The sequence below is a fragment of the Chelon labrosus genome (genome assembly GCF_963514085.1).
Source record: "Chelon labrosus genome assembly, chromosome: 8".
NCBI classification, from domain to species: Eukaryota; Metazoa; Chordata; class Actinopteri; order Mugiliformes; family Mugilidae; genus Chelon; species Chelon labrosus.
In genome coordinates this window covers 18742889-18766933 of record NC_140358.1, presented here as the reverse complement: position 1 = coordinate 18766933, position 24045 = coordinate 18742889, and the positions used below count along the sequence as shown (strand labels likewise).

Sequence of the window (24045 nt, the reverse complement as noted above, 5' to 3'; positions counted from 1 at the left end):
GACAACAGAAAACACTTTATCTGCCTCACAAGCACGAGACATGACATGACATCTGGCTCAGAGCAGAAGAGTCTACTACGCCACATTAATTCATATGTCTTCCTCCTGGACATGGCAGCCGTCACTGTCGTTTTGGAGAGATTTATCTCCGTCCCTCTCATGGAGCAGCCCCATGACATTTCCATTCGTCACATGACAGAAAATCGCTGGGCCAATGTGAGGGCGGCGGCATTCCCATTTTCTGGTGCCTCTGTGCAGATGGGGAGACGAATGTTACCTGAAACGCGCTCTCGTCCAAATGCCGTATGGATTGATGTGGAGAAGAGGCAAGATGAAGGTTGTAAAGGTAACTTGATTAGATACAGGGGGGAAGAACAGAAGACACCAATACAGATGAGTGACAGATGATTGAAGGAAGATCGTTGTGGCAGCGGGGTACTGTCAGCAAGGTTAACCGCTGGTTTTTAATATGAGAAATGAACTCAGGTTGTGAGTAAATTGAGCAGTTATCGACATTTGGACTTTAATGATTGAGGTGGACACTTGAGAGGTGCAGCATTAAACAGAGACTCTATCAAGTCTAATACAACCTTCGATTTTTTATGATGCGGATAACCAAAAGAACCCCTTTTAGCTATTGGCTAATCCTAGCTTGTTTCAGACGTTGGACCGCCTTTAGCAATGTCACAAGACTTATTTCCATCCAGTGGTGCATTAATTTTTCACCAAGATCTTATATTGATGATGGGAGAGTCTGACCACTGCGCAAAGCCTTCTCCAGCACATCCCAAAGATTCTCAATGGGGTTAAGGTCTGGACTCTGTGGTGGCCAATCCATGTGTGAAAATTATGTCTCATGCTCCCTGAACCACTCTTTCACAATTTGAGCCCCATAAATCCTGGCCATCAGGGAAGAAAAAATCCATTCCAGTCATTCAGTATATTCAGGTAGTCAGCTGACCTCATTCTTTGGACACATAATGTTGCTGAACCTAGACCTGACCAACTGCAGCAACCCCAGATCATAGCACTGCCCCCACAGGCTTGTACAGTAGACACTGGGCATGATGGGTGCATCACTTCATCTGCCTCTCTTCTTACCCTGATGCCCCCATCACTCTGGAACAGGGTAAATCTGGACTCATCAGACCACATGACCATCTTCCATTGCTCCAGAGTCCAATCTTTATGCTCCGCAGCAAATTGAAGCCTTTTTTTCCGGTTAGCCTCGCTGATTAGTGGTTTTCTTAAGGCTACACAGCTGTTCAGTCCGAATCCCGTGAGTTCACTTGACAGTGTACGTGTGGAAATGCTCTTACATAGCCCTGAGTTCTACTGCTGTTTTTCTTCGAATTTGTTTTCACCAAATGTTTAAGTGATCGTAGATCACGATCAATCAGGGTTTTTTCCCGACCACATTTCTTTCTCGAAGACGATGGTTCCCCACTATCCTTCCAGTTTTTAATAATGCATTGAACAGTTTTTGACCCAATTTTAGTAGTTTCTGCAATCTCCTTAGATGTTTTCTCTGCTTGATGCATGCCAATGATTTGACCCTTCTCAAACAGACTAACATCTCTTCCACGACCACAGGATGTGCCTTTAGACATGGTTGTTTAAGAAATGAAAAGCTACCCACTGCATCAGTTGGGATTAAATAACTTGTTGCCAGCTGAAAGATAATCACCCATGCAGTAATTATCCAATCGGAGGCTGGTACCTATTGGCTTAGTCAAATCCAGGTGGCGACTTTTTTTTTTTTTTTTGGCCAGGCAGTGTACAAAGTCAAGTTGAGCAATTAACTAAAATATTTTATTCATCTGGTGTCACTCTTATGCTGCCGTACGTTGCTTGCATGACAACCTTTGTCATAACAAACATAACTGCAGTTGCAAAAGCCAGTTACTAGTAATTACTGACACCTGTTCCCTGCAAAAGAAAATGTTTCTGTTTTCTTGTGGCGCTTTAATTGAGTTCTCTCTAAATCCCTTCTTAGAAAACACTAGAAAAGCTTAGAAAACACTGATTGTTTGCACGTACAGCTGGTAGAACCGGCTCCCGGTCTAGGCGCTCATTTGTTTGGCTTCTCAGAATCCTATTTGTGGTGCCATTTGTACCACAGCCAGATTCAGCCCTCATCAGCACCCAATACTCACCTAAAACCATTTGCTTTGTTTGTTGTTGCATTAGTACAACTAAATTGGAAATGGCACATCTCAAACAGTGCAACTTTAAAAGGACCTAAGTGAAACAGGCATCAAGGTTTATAAATAGAACCAATAAATAACACCATTTAAAAAGAAATATTTAAAGGTATTGCTCACTGAATCATGGACATTGCACATGGTAATTACTGCAACCACTATCAGACCTCCCCCCTCGTCTCCTAGATGAGGCATCTGAGGTTTTAGAAAGAAGTCCAAGTTGATTTTAAAGCAGGTTTGATCAAAAGCGGCCTTAGAGGAATGAGAAACTGTCAAATAATTAGTCAGAGGACGCAAGTCGGATCCTGAACAGGCAGTGGCAGAGTGATTAGCTGTCAGAAAAAAAAATGTGTAACACGAGCTGGCAAATAAACAGCAGACAGTCAGCAGGGGCAGGTTATCCAGGGTTTTGGAGACGTATAATTGGTGTGAGGATTAAAATGAATGCATGCATACCTTACCATTGCAGGTAGGATAAAGCCGTCAGCTGGATGCCAACTGAGTTGTCTACCATCACATGACTGCTGATGATTATTCATTAGCCCCCCTAACGCACAGATAAAACATTTACATCCTCCCCTTCAGGAGCTTCACGGACGTCTCCATTGGTGCCTGTCACTGTCAGAGACTGTGCGCACTGCAGTTCTTAAGTTGGATGCAAATCAAATTGCCTTGTGTTCCTTCCACACTTCTCATCACCATCGTCATTAGGAGAATGCAGGCTGTTTATTCATAACATGCAGCCATTAGAGCATAGGACCGAGATAACATTGGTTCACTAAACGAGCTGGGATAGGACTGTATCATGTATTATTGACCATCATTGGCGCTTACTGGGAATACCGACTGAGAGACAAGCGAAGCAGGTCTACGAGCACTACACTGAAATCTCATAAGGACTTGTTAGGCAGTATGCCCTCAAGGCTTTCCTCACACATGCCGCAGCCCTTACCAGCGGGTTCTCGGAGGTCTGGCCAAATAATTAGAGTTAAAGCCGGAGCCAGAGGAGAGCGAGGGATGTATAAAGATTAATCACACAATTTCAGCAGGGCAGGAGATGAAGGACCGAGCGCTTAGCACACAAAGCGCGCGGGTCTTTTGTGCTGCGGCTGCCTGCTGTGTGTGTGGACAAGCCTTCACCAACACCGCCATCGCAGTCATCGTCACCATTACAAGTACCGGGATTGCTGTAATCGCCACCGGCAACATCAGTGTTCACTCAGCAGCTTTTTTTTTTTTTTTTTTTTAGGTTATACTAGTGTCAAATGTATAGTTCATAAATTGTGAGCTGCAGTAAAAATGGACAGACATGGTGACAGGAACAATAAAAAAATAAAAAAAGCCACATTGATATTTTATGGAAGTCAAGACAGAGATAGACCTCAGAAGAAAGTAATACACATGATGACGCTGATGCAAGGGAACATAGTTGGAGGTGAGGATGGAGAGGGCACGGAGGAAGGAGACAGAGGAGAGCCTCTAAGCCCAGAAGGAGGTGCAGTGTCAGTGTAAATTGGAGGAGAGTGAGGTAGATAGAGATTAAGGGCCGAAAGAATGAAGAGAATGAGATAAAAGAGGTGAAATGGGGGATCAAACTGGATGTTAATGTGTGTGTGTGTGTGAGAGAGTGTGTGTGGAGGTCGTGGTTGACTGTGATAAAAGAGAAAAAAGAAAAAAAAATGTTGCACAAATGAGATGCTGAGTGGCACAAACAGAGAGGGAGGGGGTCTTCTGCACGGAGCCTCCGTCGGTAGACGAACACAGCTGCACGGAGAGACGGAGGGAACTGCAAAAACATCCAGCAATAGTCATAGCCACTCACTGGGAGCAGATATCAGAACGCAAGTGTGGTTCATTGGTAGACGGTGGAAGAAACTCTTGGGATATAATTGCAAATAACCGAGGAAGGTGACCAATCTCGTGCCACTGGCAACACTTGCGATAGAGGAAGGCAGAAGAGTGGAGGAGGAAACAAAGGAGAGAGCTGAGCCAGAGGAGGAGTGACCTGAGGTGGGAAGAGAAGAAAACCAGAAGATAAGTGTGCCAAGACCGAGGCAGGTAAGAGAAACAACAGTGAGCCCAAACTTGAAAAGGAGAAATCAGTATATAGATAAATTTTCAGGGCAAAAAGGTAAAATGTAAAATAATAGTAATAAAAAATGTATTTTGGTTTGCATGCACATATGGTTGAAAGCAAAGGGAAGAAAACAAAAGATGTGGTACTGGTCTGTGTGCTGTTCTGCAGCTCAGCATGTGGCTTAAGAGGAGGAGGTGGAGTAGAATAGAAGATGAATGAATAAAATGAAACTTGCATGAAGTAGCAAAATAAAAAATGAGACTCTGCCACGGAGCAGCTAATGTGTGAGAGAAACAAAACAGAAGCTAATATCTTTCTATGGCTGTTTAACTTTCATTGAGGCCATTAGGAATGGCAATCAAGCACGCATGATCATTTAGAATGCATAAATAATACACTGCATATTAAATCCAACTATAAAAGATGCTTTGGTAAAACAGCTCAAACACGCGCCTGACAGTTTTACATAATATGTCCGAAAGTAAGAGGCGAGAGGGTCAAAGTCTGTTGGAGGCAAGGAGATTTATCTCCGAGAGGCGGAGGGAGGGCGGCAGAGCTGGTGAGTAACAACTAGACAACAAGGAATAATGAGTCAGAGGCGGGATCAGGGAGGCTTTGTGAATAAACCATGAGGCAGTGGTCTCATAAATCAGCAGCAGGTGACAGACCAAATGTCATACATGCATGCACGTCACAGGACTAAGTGTAAATAAAGCAGCCTTCCTAGACGCTGTCATTCATTCTTTTTACGCTCTTACGTGAGCGCACGTGAGTGTGTGGAAGCCAAATGAGGCAGCTGTTCATTTATTAGTGGAAGGCAGGGAAGTTTCCAGAGCATATTACACATGCCAGAGCGGGGAGAACACAGGGTTTTGCAAGATCAAACAATGGGAATTGGCATTCTCCTGCAGATTTCCCCAGAGGTTTGTAATCACATTCAGTTTGGTGCTGCCACCCTATGGTGAAACCAGGAGAGAGGCTATTAATGGTTTTTGTGTTTGTGTTTTGTCACATCTCTCCGAGCAGCACTGCTGACCCCTGCCTGCTGATCCACAATGTGTGTGCAGCTGCATGTGCTACTGGTCTTCTTCCTGACCTTCACACAGGGGTGAGATCTTCCATATGTGATATTGATACTGGTACTTGCATCAATTAAAAATGCCGTTCCGATCTCCGCAAAATGACATTCGTGGTCCTCTTCTCCTCTCCCGTCTCATTCCATCTCTCTGCTTTAATCAGCGATTGTATGTTCCCCAGCAACCACTGGGGTGAATGGAACGACTCTCAGCTTCTGCCGACAATTCAGAAGCTCATGAAAGGATACAACCGCTATCTCAGACCCAATTTCAATGGTATTAAAGTAGCTTGCAAAGTCATTTTTGTGCTGAATTTTAAGTTTTCTTCATCAAAGCAGTCGGTGCTTGTGTGCCTCTTGATTGAAAGCTGACCCATTTCCAACTGCATCTGTGTCTCCGTCTTGTACAGAGGGTCCTGTGGAAATTGGAATGAGCCTTGATATCGCCAGCATTGATGCCATCTCTGAAATCAATATGGTATTCCGCTTTTTCTCCTATTTTTGAGACAGTGGGTGAAATGAGGGTGCCGATTGAAGAAATAAAAGCTTCATTTCCTTTGCACCATCTCATTAGGACTACACTGCGACCATCTTCCTCCGTCAGCGCTGGCGCGACTCCAGGCTGGTGTTCCCAGGAAATGAGAGCGTGAGTGTGGACGGCCGCCTGGTGTCACTGCTCTGGATCCCTGACACCTTCATCCCGGACTCCAAGCGCTCCTTCCTGCATGACGTCACCGTGGAAAACCGCCTCATACGCATCTTCAGCAACGGGACCGTTCTCTACGCTCTTCGGTCGGCCTATTGATTTGACATTTACTGACATTTGATACAGCACCTGTTAGAAAACAACTTTTTCACAATCTGCTGAGCTTGAGAAAAGTGATCTGGAAAAATACAAAATCAATCCGTGCTGGTCACAAAATGAAAACACAGAAGGCAAACACATATTTTCTTGTTTTTTTCTTTCTTTTTCATGTGGCTTTCAAGATTGTAATCAACCGTGAACTGGCCTCGGGTTCTACTAAAAAAAGAGTCTTTCTGTAATGTCACATTTTCACACAAGTTTTATTTTTTTTGACTAGACAGCATGGCTGAGGACAGAAAGGTCAACTTTGTGGTGCTGATTGAATATTGCATGAGTCAAGCCCTTGCACCAGCATTACATTAAGACTCCGTGAGTCTTAAAAGTAAATCAGCAGGAGCTTTTCAACTCTGAAGGATAGCACTGAATTCCACTTGTACATAATGAATGAATCAGATACCAAAATAAGATGCTGACTCTTCAGAAATTAGTCTTTGTTCTCTTGATTGTTGCTCAGGGGAACACAGTTGTCTGTCCTCACTAATAATTGATTACCTTTACACAGATCAAAAGAGAAGCCATTTTTAGGGAAGTTTTATGAAGTTTTCTAATGATCTTGCTATAACTACCCAACAGTATCACAGCTACAATCGCCTGCAACATGGACCTGACCAAGTACCCAATGGACAAACAGGTGTGCACCCTGCAGCTGGAGAGCTGTGAGTACTTCCCGTGGGCCCTCCATCAAACCTCCATCAAGTCATGGACATAAATCATCCTCACCCCATCACCACTATCACCATTTTCATCATCATCAGTTTAGTGAGTATCAAGCTGAACGGGGCGACGTTGCTGCTGAGCAGGTCAAATTCGCCACAGCTTAATTACTGTTTCTGTTGCCAGGGGGCTATAACCTGCAGGATGTGGTGTTCTACTGGACTAGAGGGAATGATTCAGTGAAGGGTTTGAACACTCTGCGGCTGGCTCAGTACAGCGTGGAGAGCTACTATACATCAGTGTCGGAGGCTGTGTATGAAACAGGTACCACGCTACCCAGGAGTCCACTTGACTGTGGAGTTACATGATGAAAAAAAATCTTGAAGCGCACAATTGTAATACAACACGTTTGTGTCTTTTTGCATCTCTCCACAGGACAATACCCCAAGCTGGTGCTGCATTTTTCGCTCCGTAGGAACGTGTTGTTCTTCATTTTGGAGACATATGTTCCATCTGTTCTGCTAGTGGTTCTCTCCTGGGTCTCCTTCTGGATCAGCCAGTCATCTGTACCAGCCAGGACCTGCATTGGTCAGTACCAGAGTTTATACTTCATGTTTATGTATAATGGTTTTGAGTTCATATACCAGTATAAGGCTAGTAACATACTGATTTCAAAGTTGTCTCTCTTTCTTTCTCTTTATGTTTGCTAGTGTTATAGCTCATTATTTATTGTACCTTCATCTTGATTGGGTTTAATATTATTGCCTTAAATTTTGTGCTTTTTGAGTGAATTCTAATAGGCGGTTTAGTTTTCTGCGGCACTTTGGCGCTGGTCTGCTTGATAGTAACGTATTTCCAGCTGCTTCTCCGTCTCCGCAATTGTCTAATTGATCGTTTTTGAACAATAAAGATGGAACACATTGAGGAAACTGGGGAGGTATGGAGATACAAACATTTGTATGACTTGTCTTGAAATTTTGGCGAAAGTTTCAGTCGCCATTGTGAAGCAGGAAGTTGAAACAAAAATGAACCCGACTGGCAAAAAAAACCACAGCGCCGACTAGTGTTTGGGTGGTGTTTTTACAGAGCAAGCCAGACTGACAAGCGCACAAGTAAAAATGGCTTGTGTTGGCTACTTAGGTTACGGCATCTAGTCCCGCAGTACCTTAAATGAGACTTGAGTGGCTGATACAAGACCAAAGTTGAGGCTCTAGAAAGATTCTGTTAAAGAGAATTTTTTTTTATTAATATATTTCAAAATTGTTTCAATAAAATCAAAAGGGAGCAAAAGAAAACTGAAATTATGGAAGGTATGTAGAGGGTGTATGGTTGGACAAACACAAACTGCTACAGCTGTACTGATTGCTGATTGACGTAAACCATTACCATACATAAAGAACATTCTGATGTGTCCCTCAGGAGTGACAACGGTCTTGACAATGACCACTCTGATGATGGGTGCCCGCACTTCCCTGCCCAACGCCAACTGTTTCATAAAGGCCATTGATGTTTACCTGGGCATCTGTTTCACCTTCATCTTTGGTGCACTGCTGGAGTACGCCTGCGCTCACTTTTACAGCATGCAGAACCAGACCATAGAGGATTTACACCGGGTGAGCAAAATGCATGCGCTTGAACACTAATTGAAAAGGCAAAATATAGAGCATGTTGTGAGTATCAATCCATTTGTCTATCAGGAGCTTCTGCGGGAGTTCAACGAGTCTAATGGAAACGGCTCGATCCCCATTGTCAGCTCCAGTCAGCCAAACCAGTCAGTGGAGATCGGCTCAACTGCTGAGGAGCCCACGGAGCAGTCAATGAACAGTGACGCTAAGAACCACTCTGGATCGAAAGAGAAGGTGCAAAGCCAGGGCTGCGGTTTGTCATATGTGAGAGATGCATCGCGCAGGGCAGCGTCCGTCTTCGTCGTGGAAAACCCACACAACATTGATCGTCATGCTCGCACCGCTTTCCCCGCGGCATTCCTCTTTGTCAATATCCTATACTGGCTTTACTACCTCTTTCTCTGAGCGCAAGCTGCAGATGAGTTCATGTCACCATCCTGAAGCTGCTCTACCTCCTCATTTGAGACCCAATACCAGTCGTCACTGCCTGGATCTGATATAGCCTTTTTGTACCTTTTTAGGACAACAAATTGGTGAAAAGCCATTGGTCAGGACTGCAAACCATAAATTATTTCTAGGGAGTATATATGCGTGGATGGCTTCCAACATATTAGCATGTAAGAGTGTTGACACAAAGCTTCTTTTATCCATAGATCAAATGAGGATGAGTTAACTACTAGAACTGCACCACATTATTCTTTGCTGCATTTAGTTAAGCCTTTATTAAGTGAGTCAAATGTAGATGTTTTTTTTTCTTGTTTTGGCTGAATCACATTGTTTATATAATGTCAAATTAAAAGGATATATAAATGACTGGGATGTGTTGGTGCATTTAATGCGGAGTAAATTACGTGCACGCACGGTAACAAACGATAAAGGATCAAATGTTTGGAAACAAGACATATTTTATTATTCCCTTATCCAGGTAGGAGAACAGTAAAGTGCAAAAGTCAACCATAGGTTCAGCAGAAAAGGTGTTAAATCAATTTCTCCTCAAAATTTGATTTGTATCACTGAATAGCACCACTTTGTTAGTAACTCACTTATCTATAACAGGAGTGTTCAACTGTGTGCCGATAAAGGTCAAGAGGATTTTGGTCTGACCAAGGAAGTAGCACAGCTTCAATCTAAGAGGAAAAGCAAACAAGTGCAGTCCTAAAAGATAAGTCAGTTTCCTCCGTGGTATCTAGGTGAATACCCATGTCACGTAATGTCATGTAGTAGAGTGATGCACAAAAGTTTTAGGCACTTGAAATATTTAGATTGTCATTCATCACCCAACACCTTCAGGAAGTGATCTGTCCCAAACACAATAAAAGAAGAGTCATGGAGTCTGTTTGTGATTACGTGAACAGGCAGGTGCAACTGAGACATCTACCAAAGAATAGTTGCAAGGTTTCCAAAATACCTGAACAACCCACCTCTCGAGTACCCAGCAAAACAGATTTTCCTTTGGTACTTCGTATGACATAAACCGATATCTTTCTCTTATCTTATGTCTTGTAAGAGATTAAACATTATAGGAACAGAATAAAAGATAGTAACTCCATACAGAACAGTAGTCGTGGCTCATTATGTACAGTTTTTCATATAAAAAGGCACATTAGGTTTTAAACTGCCTCTCATCCTCTAATTTTCCAACACATCACATTACTCAGGTTGTCTTCAACCGCATGGCGCGTCTCTGGCGCCAACGCAATCTCTGCTTTCCAACACTGCATTTGATGCACTTGCTGTGCTTTCAGTACACTTCACTCATTCCTTTCTTTCATAAACTCTGCCTTCTTTCTATTTTTTTTTTTTGTTGTTGTGGATTCCCATATTTTTAACAGAGTCACTCAAGTCCCTCTAATCCGAGTTGTCCTTAAAGGGAGTAAATATATTCAGTATGATGTACCTCCACCTAGTGGCCGATTCATTTAATTACAGTTAATGTATTTCCTCAGTAAGCCAAAATGAAACAAGTCAGGGTTTTTAGGAAGATGTCCTTAGCGGGAGTGAAGGTGCAAATCGTCCCATCCTGATATCCATTTAGTCTCCAGTCATTTACATGAAACTCCTCTTAGGTTCCTTTCTTTGACTCCCATTCCTGTAGAAACAGTCAGGTGATTTAGTAAAAAAAAGTAATTGTACGAAGAAAAATCCACTCATAAAAGCGTAGCACTAGGCAATAATGTTGAAACACAATAAGTGGATATTTGTTAGCCTTAAAGAAATGTCCTCAAACATGCTTTGTATAGTTAGACCAAGACTAAATAATTACATTAATAACAAGAGGTAGCTTTATCAAAGTGTATATATACTGTTATTATCTTGAATCATCAGCACAATTATCATTAGATTATTCAATATTCAAAACATGAAGCATATCAATAAACAGTTTTTGATGCTTCCTCTCAAACATTTGCAAAATTGTTCAGTGCGTATTCATTTAATGTCTAACCAACACAATACACAAAGCTACTTTAGTATTTTAGGTTTATATAACGGTCCACAATAAGGTAGGCCGTCACACAGGCTTCTGTTATATCTGTATGAATATGAATGACCAAGAAAAGACGTGAAGTGAATTATGAATTAGCAATGCCTCGACTAAAGCATCATGTGCAGTGACCAAAACCCATTTGTTAATACTCAAAATACACTAATACATATGTAATTTTCCAAAGCATACAAAGCGTACGAATCATACAAAGACCCTTTGTTTATTTATGTATGGACTGTGAAAACCTATTAGATGACGGCACATGGTGCTGTGATTCTATTAACCCCCCGTGGAGACTAACAGGAAAATCTGTCCTGAGTGACAGGGAGAGGAATTGAGTGTGGGAGGATGGGTTTGATACCTTCGCTTTCTGCATGACAGTTCCGGTAGAAGGCGCGTACACAGATGGAGGTCTCTTACGCATCTCTGCAGCACAGTTTACTGGTAAAGACTCGCTGTAGATATTCTGGATCTTTTTGCTGCATGCCTACACAGGAAGAGGACATAAAGAAGTAAATAAAAAATCTGAATGCAGACTGGTGTCTATCTTACAACATTAATCCACAAATGTACCTTAACAGGGGGTTTAGCCTCCACCGGGGCACCCAGCGCTCCACCTGCCAGACTCTTCTTGAGGTTTTCTTTGACCTGAGTCAGTCGGAGCTCCAGGTCCACCCTTTCTGCCTCTTTAGCTCGGCAGGTTTCCTCCAGCTGGGAGACACGCTTGTTCAGGAAGGGCTTCCTCTTATCTGCTCCACAGAGACACATCAGCACATAAGCAGTCCGCCTTAACATGTCCGCCTTAAGAGTCTCATAATTCAGAAAAACTGAAAGTACACGTACTCAAATAACGCTATGGCCAATACAATTATGGGCCATTACTTACTATATACTTTTATATTTCACTACAGTTTCAAGTTAAAATTTGAAAAGATGTATAAAAGTGAGAAAATATGAAACACATATATAACATATAACATATAAAAACATGAAAACACTGCTTGTACTTCTTGTAAGTCTTTCACATGAAATGGCTATACTATATTGTACAATTAAGATAAAATGCTTTGCTGGCATCATACTACATGCATCAAGAGGAAATTAGTTAGACATAGAGGACATTTTCATAACCTTGTTGTTGGTTTTAATAATAGTTTAATATATCCCCGTGGGGGAATTCTCTTCTCACATGGCCCTCTAATAATGGAGGTCAGAGTGCAGGGTCAAACAAAGAGCAGTGATACAGTATCCACACTAGAGATGTCACTATGTATATTTAAAAAAACAAATACTGAACTTTCCATTGGAAAAACAATATGATTTGATAACTAATATCTTGAGATTGTATTGACTAATTACATTTTCCTGATTCACCAATTCACTTCATTACCAACAATCGTCTGCTCTCTTTTTTCCCATTATCTGCTTACCAGAGGCCGTCTTCAGCTCTTCCTTCAGCTCTCTCTTCTCCTGTCGCAGGGTCACTAGTGCATCTCGTATCCCATCCTTTTCTCTTTCCAGCTCCTCTTTTTCTTTGAGGTAACGCTTGGCATCTTCCTCTGCTCGCGTTTTCCCATACCTTCCGTACTGGTTGGCATCTGGGCAGGAGCAAAGGTGAGAGGTCAGACGTGCAGGGGTTATGGGAAGAAGACAAAACCTCTTGCAGTGATCTGTCTGCCTGCCAGTCGAGTGAATCCCACTCTGTCCATGGGAGTATGTTGAACATGAAAGTGCACCACACTAATCTGATCTTTTTTTTAAAATTATTATTCAAACAAAAAATACTTGGGAAAAACAACGATAAGATTCAAGAATAAAAAAAAACACTACACACTCCTGCAGAGTAAGAGGTCAGGAGGTGAGACAGCAGATCTAATGTGAGTGTCCAATAAATCTCAGGTTACATCCTGGAGCTCTCTGGCCTGGAAAGCTCTGTCTCTTTGATGTGTCAGTGAACGCCACACTGATGACATCAAGAAGCGTCAAGAGGAGCACCGTGCTAGCCCAGCACACTGATATCACTTTCTAAAACCCATGACACTCATCTTATGTACTTGTATAGCAGAACAAATGAAACAAAGGAGCATGTGGGAGAGGCTAGAGAGAGAGAAGAGACTACGGATGAAAAGTGAGAAGATGATCGAGAGGAAAGAGGAAAGGGAATATTGAGCCAGGTGGAAACTCAAGTTTTATGACTGTCAGTAAAGTGAAAGGAGTGTATGAACAGTGTAGGCTTACAGCACTAGATCATTGGAATCTATGATTATAGGGGACATGTGTATTACTTATTGTTTCCCTCGAAAGGCTGCGGCTACCTCTACTCATGCTCTATTGAACGACACAGATGGTAAGTAGGGATGCATGCAATCCTGAGAAACTATATGCCACATAAACCCATCTGCATTAATAAAGGGATTCCGAGCCTTGTGGAATCCCTTTATTAATGCAGATGGGTTTGCAGGTCTTCTTATCTTCTTATCTTAACAAACTATATATCTAAAATGGTGGAAAACAACTGTTTCAACATACATTCATAAAGTCAGAGTGAGATTTGTTTCATCACTGCTGACAACCAGACCACCCAGCAAAGTTTCCTATAGATACTCTCTCCATTCTGACACACGCTGCTTCCATTTAATTCACAAAAAAACTAATTACATACTTCTTAAGTATGGTGATTCCATGTAGACCACATGTGCACAGTGTGAACTTCTGCAATCTGTAGACAATCATACAATTTATACCACGTCTCTAGGATTTGAAAGAGAAATGCATTTTCCCACAGTTTATGTGTCATTAACAGACTAGCACCAGTTGTATGTGAATGTTTTAATTGGTAACATTGCTCTTGCCATTGCAGTTTCTGAATCAGGGCTCTCCTGCAAAAACTGCTTGTGTGCTACGTTTCAAGGTTTCAACCCATCTGTCATGGTAGTTTATGAGGACATGGTCGGCACCACTGGAGGAACTACCTTCAACAACCATCTACACACACTCACTTGAGCCAGTTCGCTTTAGAGAGACCAACGGCTTGGTTCTGTCGGAGTCGCTGCTTGAGAAACTTGAGCGTCGCTTCCCTTGGTTCCCAGACTGCTGCCTGCGGTTCTCCCCTGACTGGGTGGAGCAGAGAAGGTTGGGGGGGAGATGACAGATGTGGGAGGATGAGGGCAGAGGGGAAAAAAGAAAAGCAAAGTTTGTATATAAGGCCAAGCAATAAACTTCTCTCCAGATTTACTGATCCGAGGCCGCTGAGGTGTGTATGTTCATGGCTGTAGGCGGTGAGAGGTTTGTGTTTAAGTGCATGTCAGCGAGGTTAAGGAGGGGTTTTACAGGCTGTAAAACTGCTATGACCTCTTACCTTCTTGTCATCAGTCTGACTGCTTTGTCTTTTTTGGTATTTTTCTCCTCCCAAGCTATCACCCTGCTTTTTTCTAAGACCTACAAAAATGTGGAATGTGATAGTCGTGCGGTGTGTGTTCATTTGGGTGTCATATTCAGACAGTGGCAGTCCCCAACAGCTGCACACACACAGACATACAGCTAATCTCCTCACATCAAAGTAAAGCGTCACACATAAGATTTAATTAAAACTGAATAATGTATGTGCGCATTTGAGCATGCGTCCTCATCCCCCACCTGCATGTCCTCATTAGGGACCTCATCGTATGTTCGGGAATCCGTGGAGGTGCTGCTGGATGAGGTGGCCCACCTAGGATCAGAGAGGAAGCAGAGATTTAGCCTGTGTGAGGTCAAAACATCGCCGTGCTCTGATCCGTGGCCCTGCTTTGACCTCGTCCAAAAGTCCCAACCCCTGCTTTTTTACTCACAAGAAGGAATGCCGCGCAGCGTCGCGAATGTTGGCAATGGTGTCCACGTCGACGTAGTCGTAATGCAAAGACTCTGGGTCTGTTGCAGAGCCTGTTTCTGCCAAGAGGACACCGAGCCACCGTCCAAGTTCGTCAGAGCTGCTGGCCTGATAAAAGAAAAGGGAAAATAATGAGGGCAGTGGAGCTAGCTTTGACACAATATTGACATGTTGTCACTAAGAGTTTAATATTCACAACTTTGTTTTGGTTTCCACCCATTCCCGAGAGACAGCACTAACTCATTAGCTAATAATTGCTTCACAGTTAGTTTATCAGAGATTTCCAAGTGAAAACAGCTGCCTGGTGCGGGCCAAGATAAAGTTGATGAGAAGAATGAGAGCGTATCAAAACATTAACTAAACAATACGCCTAAAATTTCTAAAATGTTCAAAAGAGCAGAGGGGAACTGGAATGTCTCTATTTGTCCTCATGAATGCCTATTTTCTCTAGGGAACACAACGGCACTCTACCTCCAAAGCAGCCACCTCTGCGCTGTTCCGTAGTATGCGGAAGGCGAAGGGGTGCTTGGGTCCGAGCCCTGGAACAACCTCACAGCCAAGGAGTGGAAGGGAAGGGAGGGCAGTCCGAGGGTCTCCTTTGTCGTGGTAGAAGTGCAGGGAGCCCCGGCACACACAACACCACTGTTCCCGCCACACCTGGTTCACTAGCGCTGACAGGTGGCCTGCATGGCGAGGAGGGTGAGGAAAAGAATGACACATCTGCAAACTTGGGGACCGGAAAGAGGGACAGTGAATCTGGCTCTGACCTTGTCGCGGGTTGATGTGGTTCGCCCGGGGATCATCTGGTCGAGGGGGTTTCTTCTTGGAGAAGCTGATGATACGTGTGATCTTACGGCCTGCGGCTAAAGCACCCCGCTTCACTTTACCTTCATCAAAAAATTAAAGGATTAATCAGGTTATTTTTAAGCTCTACTTAACTTTTTTCCACCAGGGCTCTCGTCTCCATCTCAAAACGACAATACAAAGTGGCGGATAACTTAACATTTCTTTGTAATAACAGCAGCAGTAGTGTGTGTCTCACCATTCTCCCTGCAGTTATCTCCAGCTGACACACCCACACTGTCTGAATCCGATGTGTTCCGCTCTGCAGATAACCTCTGTGGAAGAAGCACACAGCAACAGCTGAGGCCCACACTGGACTCTTTGTCTGCAGGGTTCGAAGTTGAGCTAAGCCTGTCTTCACTTGTCTTTGACTAATAAATTGCTTAATAACTATACTTAAGACAATTCTTCCCATATGTGTCCACCTCTCGATTCTTTCACTTTTTGTATTGATACTGTTTCATAGTCATGTAAACATGACACAAAGAGACAACCAGACTCATCCTCTGCTTGTCTCTCCTTTTAATTCTGTTCCACTCTTTCCTCTTCACTTTTGTGTCTTTTACAGTTTATATAACCGAGTGGTTGAGCTCTAAAGAGGATGTGACTCACCGCCGCCCCTGTCATTGTTGCCTTAACACCCAATTACAAAACATAAGTCCTCTTTGTTCTGCAAGCCAAAAGCAGGTATCGTGGTAAACTGTGTTGAGCGTACCAGTTGTTAAGGAAAATTGATGGTGACAGGACAATTCCTGCACGCCGCCAACTTTTCCTCACCTCAGCTGTTAAGAGGAATGACGTACCGAGGACAAAAACAACAGGGAAGTGCAGATGTAAACGTCCTCTGGCCCGCACTCACCTTGTCAAGTTCCTGTTTTCTCGGAACGACGGGAGATGCAGGTTCCTCGGGCCCGGAGCTCTGACCGCTCACCTCTCTGACAACCTGTGGGGATATTTTACACCCATCAAAATGTCCTTTCTTTCCCAATTTCAAATCCACTTCCAGTGATGACTGATGGCTGTCCTGCTAATCTGCATTCTGGAAGAAAATACATTTCTTCTGCACACATTCTGTAGCGTGTTAAACTTACCTTTAGCCATCTGTGAGCCTGCTCCTTGCTTTGTACTGCTAGCACCAGTGTATCTCCATTGGGTAAGGTGAAGCGAAGCTCGTGGTGTTTTCTCTTGCTATCCTTGGGAGCATAGACTACAGTGCATTGGGGCAGCAGCAGGTCCACATAGGGGCATGTGTCCTTAGAACTCTTATAGCACTGTGGAAAGGAGGACACGTGCGGTTAAAGGAGAGAAATAAGTAGGTTAAGAAGATCCTTTAATTAAGTCGAGACTTCTTACCTGCAGTCTGTTCTCCCGTATGACGGTGAGCTGTTTGGCCCACTGGCCAAAGCGTTTCTTACGCAGCAGGAATGCACAGATGCGACAATCTCTGGCAGGAGGCATGGAGCTCTCATCCGAGGGCCACTGATGAGTAAGCTGCACTCCGGGGCTCCTGTCTTCCTCATCCTCCTCGTACGACTCATAGGAGCTGCTCAGAGCATCGGAATCATTGTCTGAAAGAGCCACAACACCTTCATCATAAAGTGTGCATCAGTTGGAGAAAAGAATGTTTTTATTCTGCATTTCTAGGAATTTAAGCGGGTTCTTAGCTCACAGGAGTTTTTGCGGTGGGAAGTTATGCAGGTAGTCGGGTAGTGGTTTTCGGCATCTTCATAACCATCTTCTATGGAGTTGGGAGGGCTGGGCCTGACTGAAAATTGAAGAAAAATAAATCCTAACTATCCTATGTTCCATCGTGAACTTTTATATAAGTTGCACTTTGTAATTATGTTTGGAACTTAGCGAGATGTGTTTATATCGTTCAAGGTCTTAGAGGTTTTCACTGAAAAATTGACATCACCGAAGCGGCAGCATGCTAACCTCGTGTAATTATGTACTCAGGCATCTTTCCAGGGCTGAGGGGCACAGCCTCCTCGTAGTAGTCCTCAGGAGGAGGCGTTGTGGGCAGCGGGGGAGGGGAGTCAGCTGAGTGTGGGGCTGGGGAGTCTGCACAGCTCTGCTGAGGGAGACACATAAACACAAACATCACTCTCAAATGTCCTCCACAACCAAGGTTTTTTTTTTTTTTCTCAAAGCCAATGAACTGCATAATCAAAGAGATACAGAGAATAAACCACTAAATGATTTCCATAAATTAGACATATGGGCTCTGGGCGGATCCCCTAGCCTTCCCTATTCCAACAGCTTGCAGAGTGATGAGCATGAGAGGGGAAGGGAAACCCCCACAACATGGAAGACAGTCTCCGTTTTTCATCGCCTCATCAGTCATTAGTCATTTGAAGGAGGTTTAACAGTCTTTTGCACATTCGGATTGGAACGGTGAAGGAACACAAGAAAGATGGACATGCATGTGTCATTCCCCCTCCAGGATTTAAAGCCAGTATTTCATACTGAAAGTGACAAGCAAGAAATTAACTCTCCACTTGCCTGTTTTGAAGTGTCGGTTTCTGTGTTCTTGTCTTCTCTCAGATCATCTGTAACATCCTTTAGGTCTCCAAGCTCACAATCTGTGAAAGACATGCATTTTAACTCACACTTTGCATACATTAGGAGCAAGATATATGTATCTCATATCTATACATATATACAGTGTGTATATGCACGTACCAAATGTCTCAAAGAGAGACTCCACAAAGCTTGTGCCATTTCTGTACACTGATGAGTTCATGTAGATGTAGTCTGGTCTTGACACTGGAAGAGAGGAAGAAGGAGATGTGAAGTGAATAGATGAAGGGGGTTTGTTGCTTGCATGTTGCATTTCATGACCATAAAGTCTGCAAGTAAATGGATGCTCCCACAATCGCCATGTCTTTACACGTACAAACTATTTTGTGCGAACGGATTAAATGAACGTTTGTTTTTAGTGAGTGGACTAAAACTCTGACTAAAAATACTACTCTGACCTGATGGTTGTATCTGCTGCAGCAGGTTCCACACAGAGGTCTTCTTCTCCTGAGCGGAGGAGCTGAGGTTCTCTTGGTCCAGCATCTTCAGCAGCGCGCCCAGCTCACTCACCAACACCTCCATCGCTGCACAAGAGAGAGGGGCGAAAGGTCAGGGCGACACGGACTCGGTGTATAAGCAGAGAGGTCAAAGGTCAAGCCGACAAGTCTAAACAAACCCCAGGTGTGTTACCATGACCCCTTTTTCTGCTTTGTTTTTCCTATGTCCTTCTTTCATTTTCTGTCACTTTGCTTCACAGTTTGTCATTTTCCTCCTGAGTCTCCCTCCTCTCCAGACTAAACAATGACAAGAGGCTACAGCAACAGGAAGCATGGTAGCTAATTGCCCATTAACCCAGAAAGAAAGTAGATCTGAAGCTACCAAAAATAACAACATCGTATGAAGAGAGCTTCCTGCAGAAAAAAAAAACAGTAGAGGAGCCTCTGAATCCTGCTGGCTCAATGACAGATGGGCACAAACACAAACTGTCGCTCTCAATATGAATAAGATAACTTTGCTGCAAAGACTGCTAAAGATTTTGGCAGAAATATTAGATTATGTCCCATGGCCCTCTAAAAGCATAGCTAATTGTATAGTGCGGTAAGAGATTCTGACAAGAATAACCGAAGGACCACTTTACAGAGCCCAGTATGAGCCAAATGTACCAGCGAGCAGACTCGTTCACAGGGACCTGATCTTTATCAGACTCAAAAAACACAAGCTGACGTAGGGCTCTCCAGGTTCTGTCGTTGTGAGGGCTACGATTATATGACTCACATCATACGTGATGATAGACATGGATACAGTTCACTCCCAATCCTGGGCTGCTGGACGCCCTGTGAAAAGGTCTACCTAGCCAAGCAATTTTGCCTGGAAGCCAGACCAATCTCCCCCCACCCATTTTTTAAATTTTTTTTTGTGGTGGAAAGTTGATCTGGAGTCGCTCTGTTCAGAACTGATTGTGCGCCGGCAAAGATCTGCCCGGCCAAAGAGTGACATAGTTCTTCACGTCATCTGAGTGTCCTGGAGTTGAACACAACACAATCACTGTTCTTGGCGGTAGGACTATCGAACTGCGTGCTGAGGTATTTCTCTTCTGTATCAATTGAAACACGCTCCATAATGAAATCCAAATGGCGTGTTACCAGACACATAAGAATCGAGTGTGGCTATCACATATTTATTTCTGTATCCAAAATGTCACGTATCACTGCACCTCAATGCAAATTTTTCCACATCTTTAATCCTACAGTCCTCAGTCAACCTGACAACTGGCTGAGTCACTGCTGGCACACTTGTCTGCAACCCCCCCACCCCCCCACCCCATCACCACCACTCACTCCACACACATACAAACACTTCCCACTCCTTCCATCTCACTCACTCACTCCCCCGTCGTCACATTTTCACGGTCCAGTCCAGCCCGCTGAACCGTGCGTCTCACTGGGGTCAGCCACGGGACAGCCGCTGAGCCAGAAAACTATTTGTTAGGTGGGCAGTCGCAGGGCAACGAGACCTGCCGCACTAACCACACACGTGGACGTACGCGCAAAAATCTATAACACGCACCCGCCCAGCTTATATGTTGTGTATTCGGCGAGGAGTGTCATCGACAGCGGACTTTGTCTCAAGGAAAGGCACTCGAGCCTTTACCGTGTGTGGGCGTGTGTTTGAAGAGCATATGAATGAGTTCAGACAGAATGTTGGACTCTTGGATGCATTTCTCTAACGTGGACATCTTGTATGCAATCACCACTGACAAGTAGAAAGTCTTGATAAACTGGAAGATTTATCTGTTGGTTGTCAGCGATGTACATTTCACATGTCGTAGGGCTCCCACTCCTTAAAGATAGACATACTTTCCTAAGGTGGGTCTTCCTATGGGATTAACAATGCTCTGCCAAGGCTACAGTCAAGAGCAACAAGAGCTAGAGTAGGTGTGGGTTTGCCCGTGTCTGTTTAACCACTTTGTCTTCCGTGCTTGTGTGGTTTCCTTCCATTGTAACGATAACATAATCGCAACCCAAGAGGTGGGCATGAGGGATCAGTCCATGCAGAGACCTGGAATGTCTCCTTCATTAAGCTCCGATTCACCCTGGGGAAATAAGGAAGTGGAGTTTATGGAATGAGAGGAAACTCATGAGAGTGGGATGTCTTGGCCTGGCGAGTGTTGCCTCTCTGCCAGAGGTTCCAGCTGTTTAGATTCTGGCTCTGGCGCACTGCTGGGCTTCCCCTAACCGAGTGTAAGACAAAACCTTATCCACAGCATGACTCATTCGTTGCAGAGAGAAATTGAAATTTACACCAGTCAGCAGTAAATCAAATATAACACAGAAATCAAGACGGAGCTTTCAAGGAGCTGGCGTGAAGCGGGATGCCGCGCTCATAAAACTATGTCACAATTTTATTTGGATGAGCGCTTTGAAAAGCTGATTATCCAGTTAGATGATTACAGTGTTGTCCTGCGTGTGCCAAAATGAGCGAAGAGGAAATATTTTGTAGTATTTGGCATGATAGGCGCATGAGACCACCCAGTCATGACTTCATAATTAATACCACACTACTCACTTGGGTTATCTAAAACACAATCACTTAAATATAGGCTGCCGTGTGTGCGTGTTTGTGCATGATGCACACCTTTGATGTACTGTAAAGTATGATTATACTAATGTTTAAGCTTAGCACCTGAGATAAACTACACACTAGCCTCCAAACTGTAATGATCCTCAATAAAAACAAGCTGGACACCGTTTAAATAAAGTCAGATTGAAGTGTTTGAAGCGGCAAGAGGGACAAACCATACTATTTTTCTATTACAACTCTATTAAGGAAAGAAACCTTATAAGATAGAAGTCTTAAGTGCGGTGTATACTTCTGTGCGAGCCATTTACACTTGTGCTCTCATCAGTCTGGCTCGCTCTGTAAAAACGAGTCAGCGCTGTGTCTTTTTTATGCCAGTCGGGCTAACTTTTGTTTCTACTTCCTGCTTCACTTCCAACAATGGTGACTGAAACTTTCACAGAAATTTCGCCAAAGACGAGTCATACAAATGTTTGCATCTCCGAATCTCCTCAGTTAACCTTTCCTCGATGTGCTCCATCTTTATTGATCCAAAACAATCAGTTGGAAAATTTGCGAAAACCTCTTGTGACATTTCTGGGGAGGTGCACGTCAGGCTTCGGCAATAGGGTCTGTGTTACCGTAGCTATAACGTCAAATAGACGCAGAAGTATAAACCCCGCATCATGGACCAGAAGAGATGCAGGAATGCGTAAAGCTTGTGAAAGCTTTGAATACACTCACCTTCTCACACTTGCCTGACAATTGCCGTTAAACACCAGACACATTCCTCACGTTGTTAATAGAGCAAGACTCTGCATAGTGCATTTGTGTGAGTGCATGTGTACACTGCAGACTCAGGCCTTTTAAATAAGCTTACACTTGCAGACTCTGAACAAACTCTGTGAAGGATGGGGGGGGGTGATGTCAGTGAGTTGAGCACCTGTGCTAACACGTCCAACAAACTCCGATCTGAAGAATAATGTGACCTCAATCGGGTGCACAGTTTTTCTTTCTTTCTTCTTTTTCTCTCTCTTCACAGCAAACACGTCCTTCGTGCTGAGCTTGGTTTTTCTTGCCACGCAGAGCATGCACACGAACCACTTCTCAGCGTGTGGAAAGTGACAAAATCAAGTCGTTTGGGAGCGGGTCTGTTTCACAACATTATCGCAAGCAGACATTCCGGCTAATTATCCAAGAATCTGCAGCCCACAATAAAGAGTCTTTAGAGGATTAAAATTACAATGTTTCACTATTGAGTCTGGCTGGGAAATAGCTGCTTTCTCAACAATTCAACATGAGACTTGCCTTTCTCCAGCGAGCTGGCATGATGCTTAAGGTATGAAGTAAACATCACCAGATTTCTGCTCTGCTGTGATTGAGAGCGAGACGCCTTCAGTAGCCTTACATCCTCACAACTTGTATGCCCTTCCCCTATATATTTCTATATCCTAACAAATCCCTGCACCTCATTTAGCTTTAGAAACCCGCTCTCTTAACAACTATAATTAACTGACATTCTTCCGTCTCTTTCTTTTACTCATTATATTCATTTCACTTATATTTTATTCTATTTAATCTTTCTCATACTTTTATGAGCAACTAAGCTACTGCGACCAAGCAATTTCTCTTGTGGATCAATAAAGTTTCTCTAAGTCTAAATCCAATCTACATAAAAAAATAAACTTTATTCAAAACTTACCCTCAACAGCAGTGGATGAGAGTCCCACCATTCTCCAGCGTTCAAGAGGAGACAAACCGGTTCATTCATACACAAAAGAGATACTGCAGGAGATATTCCAGAGTCAAAGCCTCCCTGGGAAGTCTTTGTAGTGGAGGTGAGCTGTAGTCTGCTGAATTCACACTCCCTGTACCTCTCCCTTCCTCCATCTGATCTGTTATCTCCCTCCACCTCCCCTCTCACGCCCTGCCTCCCCTCCTCTCTTTCCTCTTTGTGGGGGGGGGGGCAGAGCGCAGGGAGGCGGTGGGGCTCTTTGTGTGTGTTGGTTGGATCCCCCTCCACTGTAATCCTAGGGATCGTATAGCACCTGGGAAAGGCTTGCTGTGTAAACACACACACGTCCACTAGCAGCTATCTCACATTCTTTATTCTTTACACATTCTTTCCCTCGGTTAACATTATTAACCTTTAACTAGCCGTGGACAATGTCGGCCATGGAGAGTATGCCAATGAACCCGCTGACATACCAGCAGTAGAGCAGAGCATATAGAAGAGCACTGCTCTCTCTCTAATTTACATTAAAGCACCTTCTCTATTATTACTTCGTCATGAAGACACCAGTAAAAAGTTCCCCGTGAAGCTGTTGCTGCAAGTGGGATTCTTCTATATTGCATTTATTTGACAATATCATGTAAAAAAATAAAAATAAAAAAATTACAGGATTTGGCAAGATCTGAATTGGAGTTAGGGGCAAGTTGAGACCTTTCAGCGTTTCATGTGGATGACTTGTTGCCTTGAGGCAGACTCATGTGTCTCGACACGATGCAACACGCCGCCTTCAGTCACAATGGTGCGCACACAACCCTCAAACACAAATGGCCTGATTTACAATTGTACGCATGACAATGCAGAAACAAAGACAACCCTCTCTGCTTCTTCTAATTGTAGGTCTTTACTGATTTGCTACAATACCTCACAACAATGTCATCAAAAACTCTTGCATGACCACTTGCTTATTCAACTTCTTCAATACACTTTAGGTAAAGGAATTCTTGTTCATCTTCTTAATGTTCTTGTTCATGATGAAAAGCTCA

General features: G+C 43.6%; 2 protein-coding genes across 3 annotated transcripts; one reads left to right on the top strand and one right to left on the bottom strand.

Annotated features, from left to right (window-relative positions):
- The first annotated feature begins 4245 nt into the window (after window positions 1-4245).
- Window positions 4246-8942, top strand: gabrp (gamma-aminobutyric acid type A receptor subunit pi). The gene is made up of 9 exons (XM_084550499.1): window positions 4246-5389; window positions 5521-5633; window positions 5767-5834; window positions 5931-6148; window positions 6795-6877; window positions 7062-7199; window positions 7311-7463; window positions 8295-8488; window positions 8573-8942. Exons 1-9 carry the CDS (start codon window positions 5337-5339, stop codon window positions 8903-8905), a joined length of 1353 nt encoding a protein of 450 aa, XP_084406625.1. The 5' UTR covers window positions 4246-5336; the 3' UTR covers window positions 8906-8942.
- A 445-nt stretch (window positions 8943-9387) lies between these two features.
- On the bottom strand, window positions 9388-23124 carry afap1l1a (actin filament associated protein 1-like 1a). 2 transcript variants are annotated; one of them, XM_084550498.1, is made up of 19 exons: window positions 22973-23124; window positions 18672-18797; window positions 18376-18459; window positions 18196-18275; window positions 17629-17767; window positions 17363-17458; window positions 17047-17261; window positions 16785-16964; window positions 16553-16636; window positions 15893-15968; window positions 15618-15737; window positions 15322-15533; window positions 14813-14958; window positions 14622-14694; window positions 13985-14099; window positions 12416-12583; window positions 11559-11734; window positions 11347-11472; window positions 9388-10589 (listed from the first exon to the last, which is right to left on the bottom strand). In XM_084550498.1, the coding sequence occupies exons 1-19, from the start codon at window positions 23001-23003 to the stop codon at window positions 10563-10565; spliced, it is 2274 nt and encodes a 757-aa protein (XP_084406624.1). In that variant the 5' UTR covers window positions 23004-23124; the 3' UTR covers window positions 9388-10562. The 2 variants fall into 2 exon arrangements, with proteins under 2 accessions (XP_084406624.1, XP_084406623.1); XM_084550497.1 differs by lacking the exon at window positions 9388-10589 and having other exon boundaries at window positions 10873-11472.
- Window positions 23125-24045: the final 921 nt, after the last annotated feature.

Excerpts from the sequence above, each read along its gene's own strand:
- gabrp (XM_084550499.1), top strand. The coding sequence starts at position 5,337 with ATGTGTGTGCAGCTGCATGTGCTACTGGTCTTCTTCCTGACCTTCACA. Across the intron at positions 5,390-5,520 it reads TTCCTGACCTTCACACAGGG|CGATTGTATGTTCCCCAGCA; the intron begins GTGAGATCTTCC and ends TGCTTTAATCAG. Across the intron at positions 8,489-8,572 it reads CCATAGAGGATTTACACCGG|GAGCTTCTGCGGGAGTTCAA; the intron begins GTGAGCAAAATG and ends TTTGTCTATCAG.
- afap1l1a (XM_084550497.1), bottom strand. The coding sequence starts at position 23,003 with ATGGTGGGACTCTCATCCACTGCTGTTGAGG. Across the intron at positions 14,959-15,321 it reads CAGAGGTGGCTGCTTTGGAG|GCCAGCAGCTCTGACGAACT; the intron begins GTAGAGTGCCGT and ends TTCTTTTATCAG. Across the intron at positions 14,100-14,621 it reads TCCCTAATGAGGACATGCAG|TCAGGGGAGAACCGCAGGCA; the intron begins GTGGGGGATGAG and ends TGCTCCACCCAG.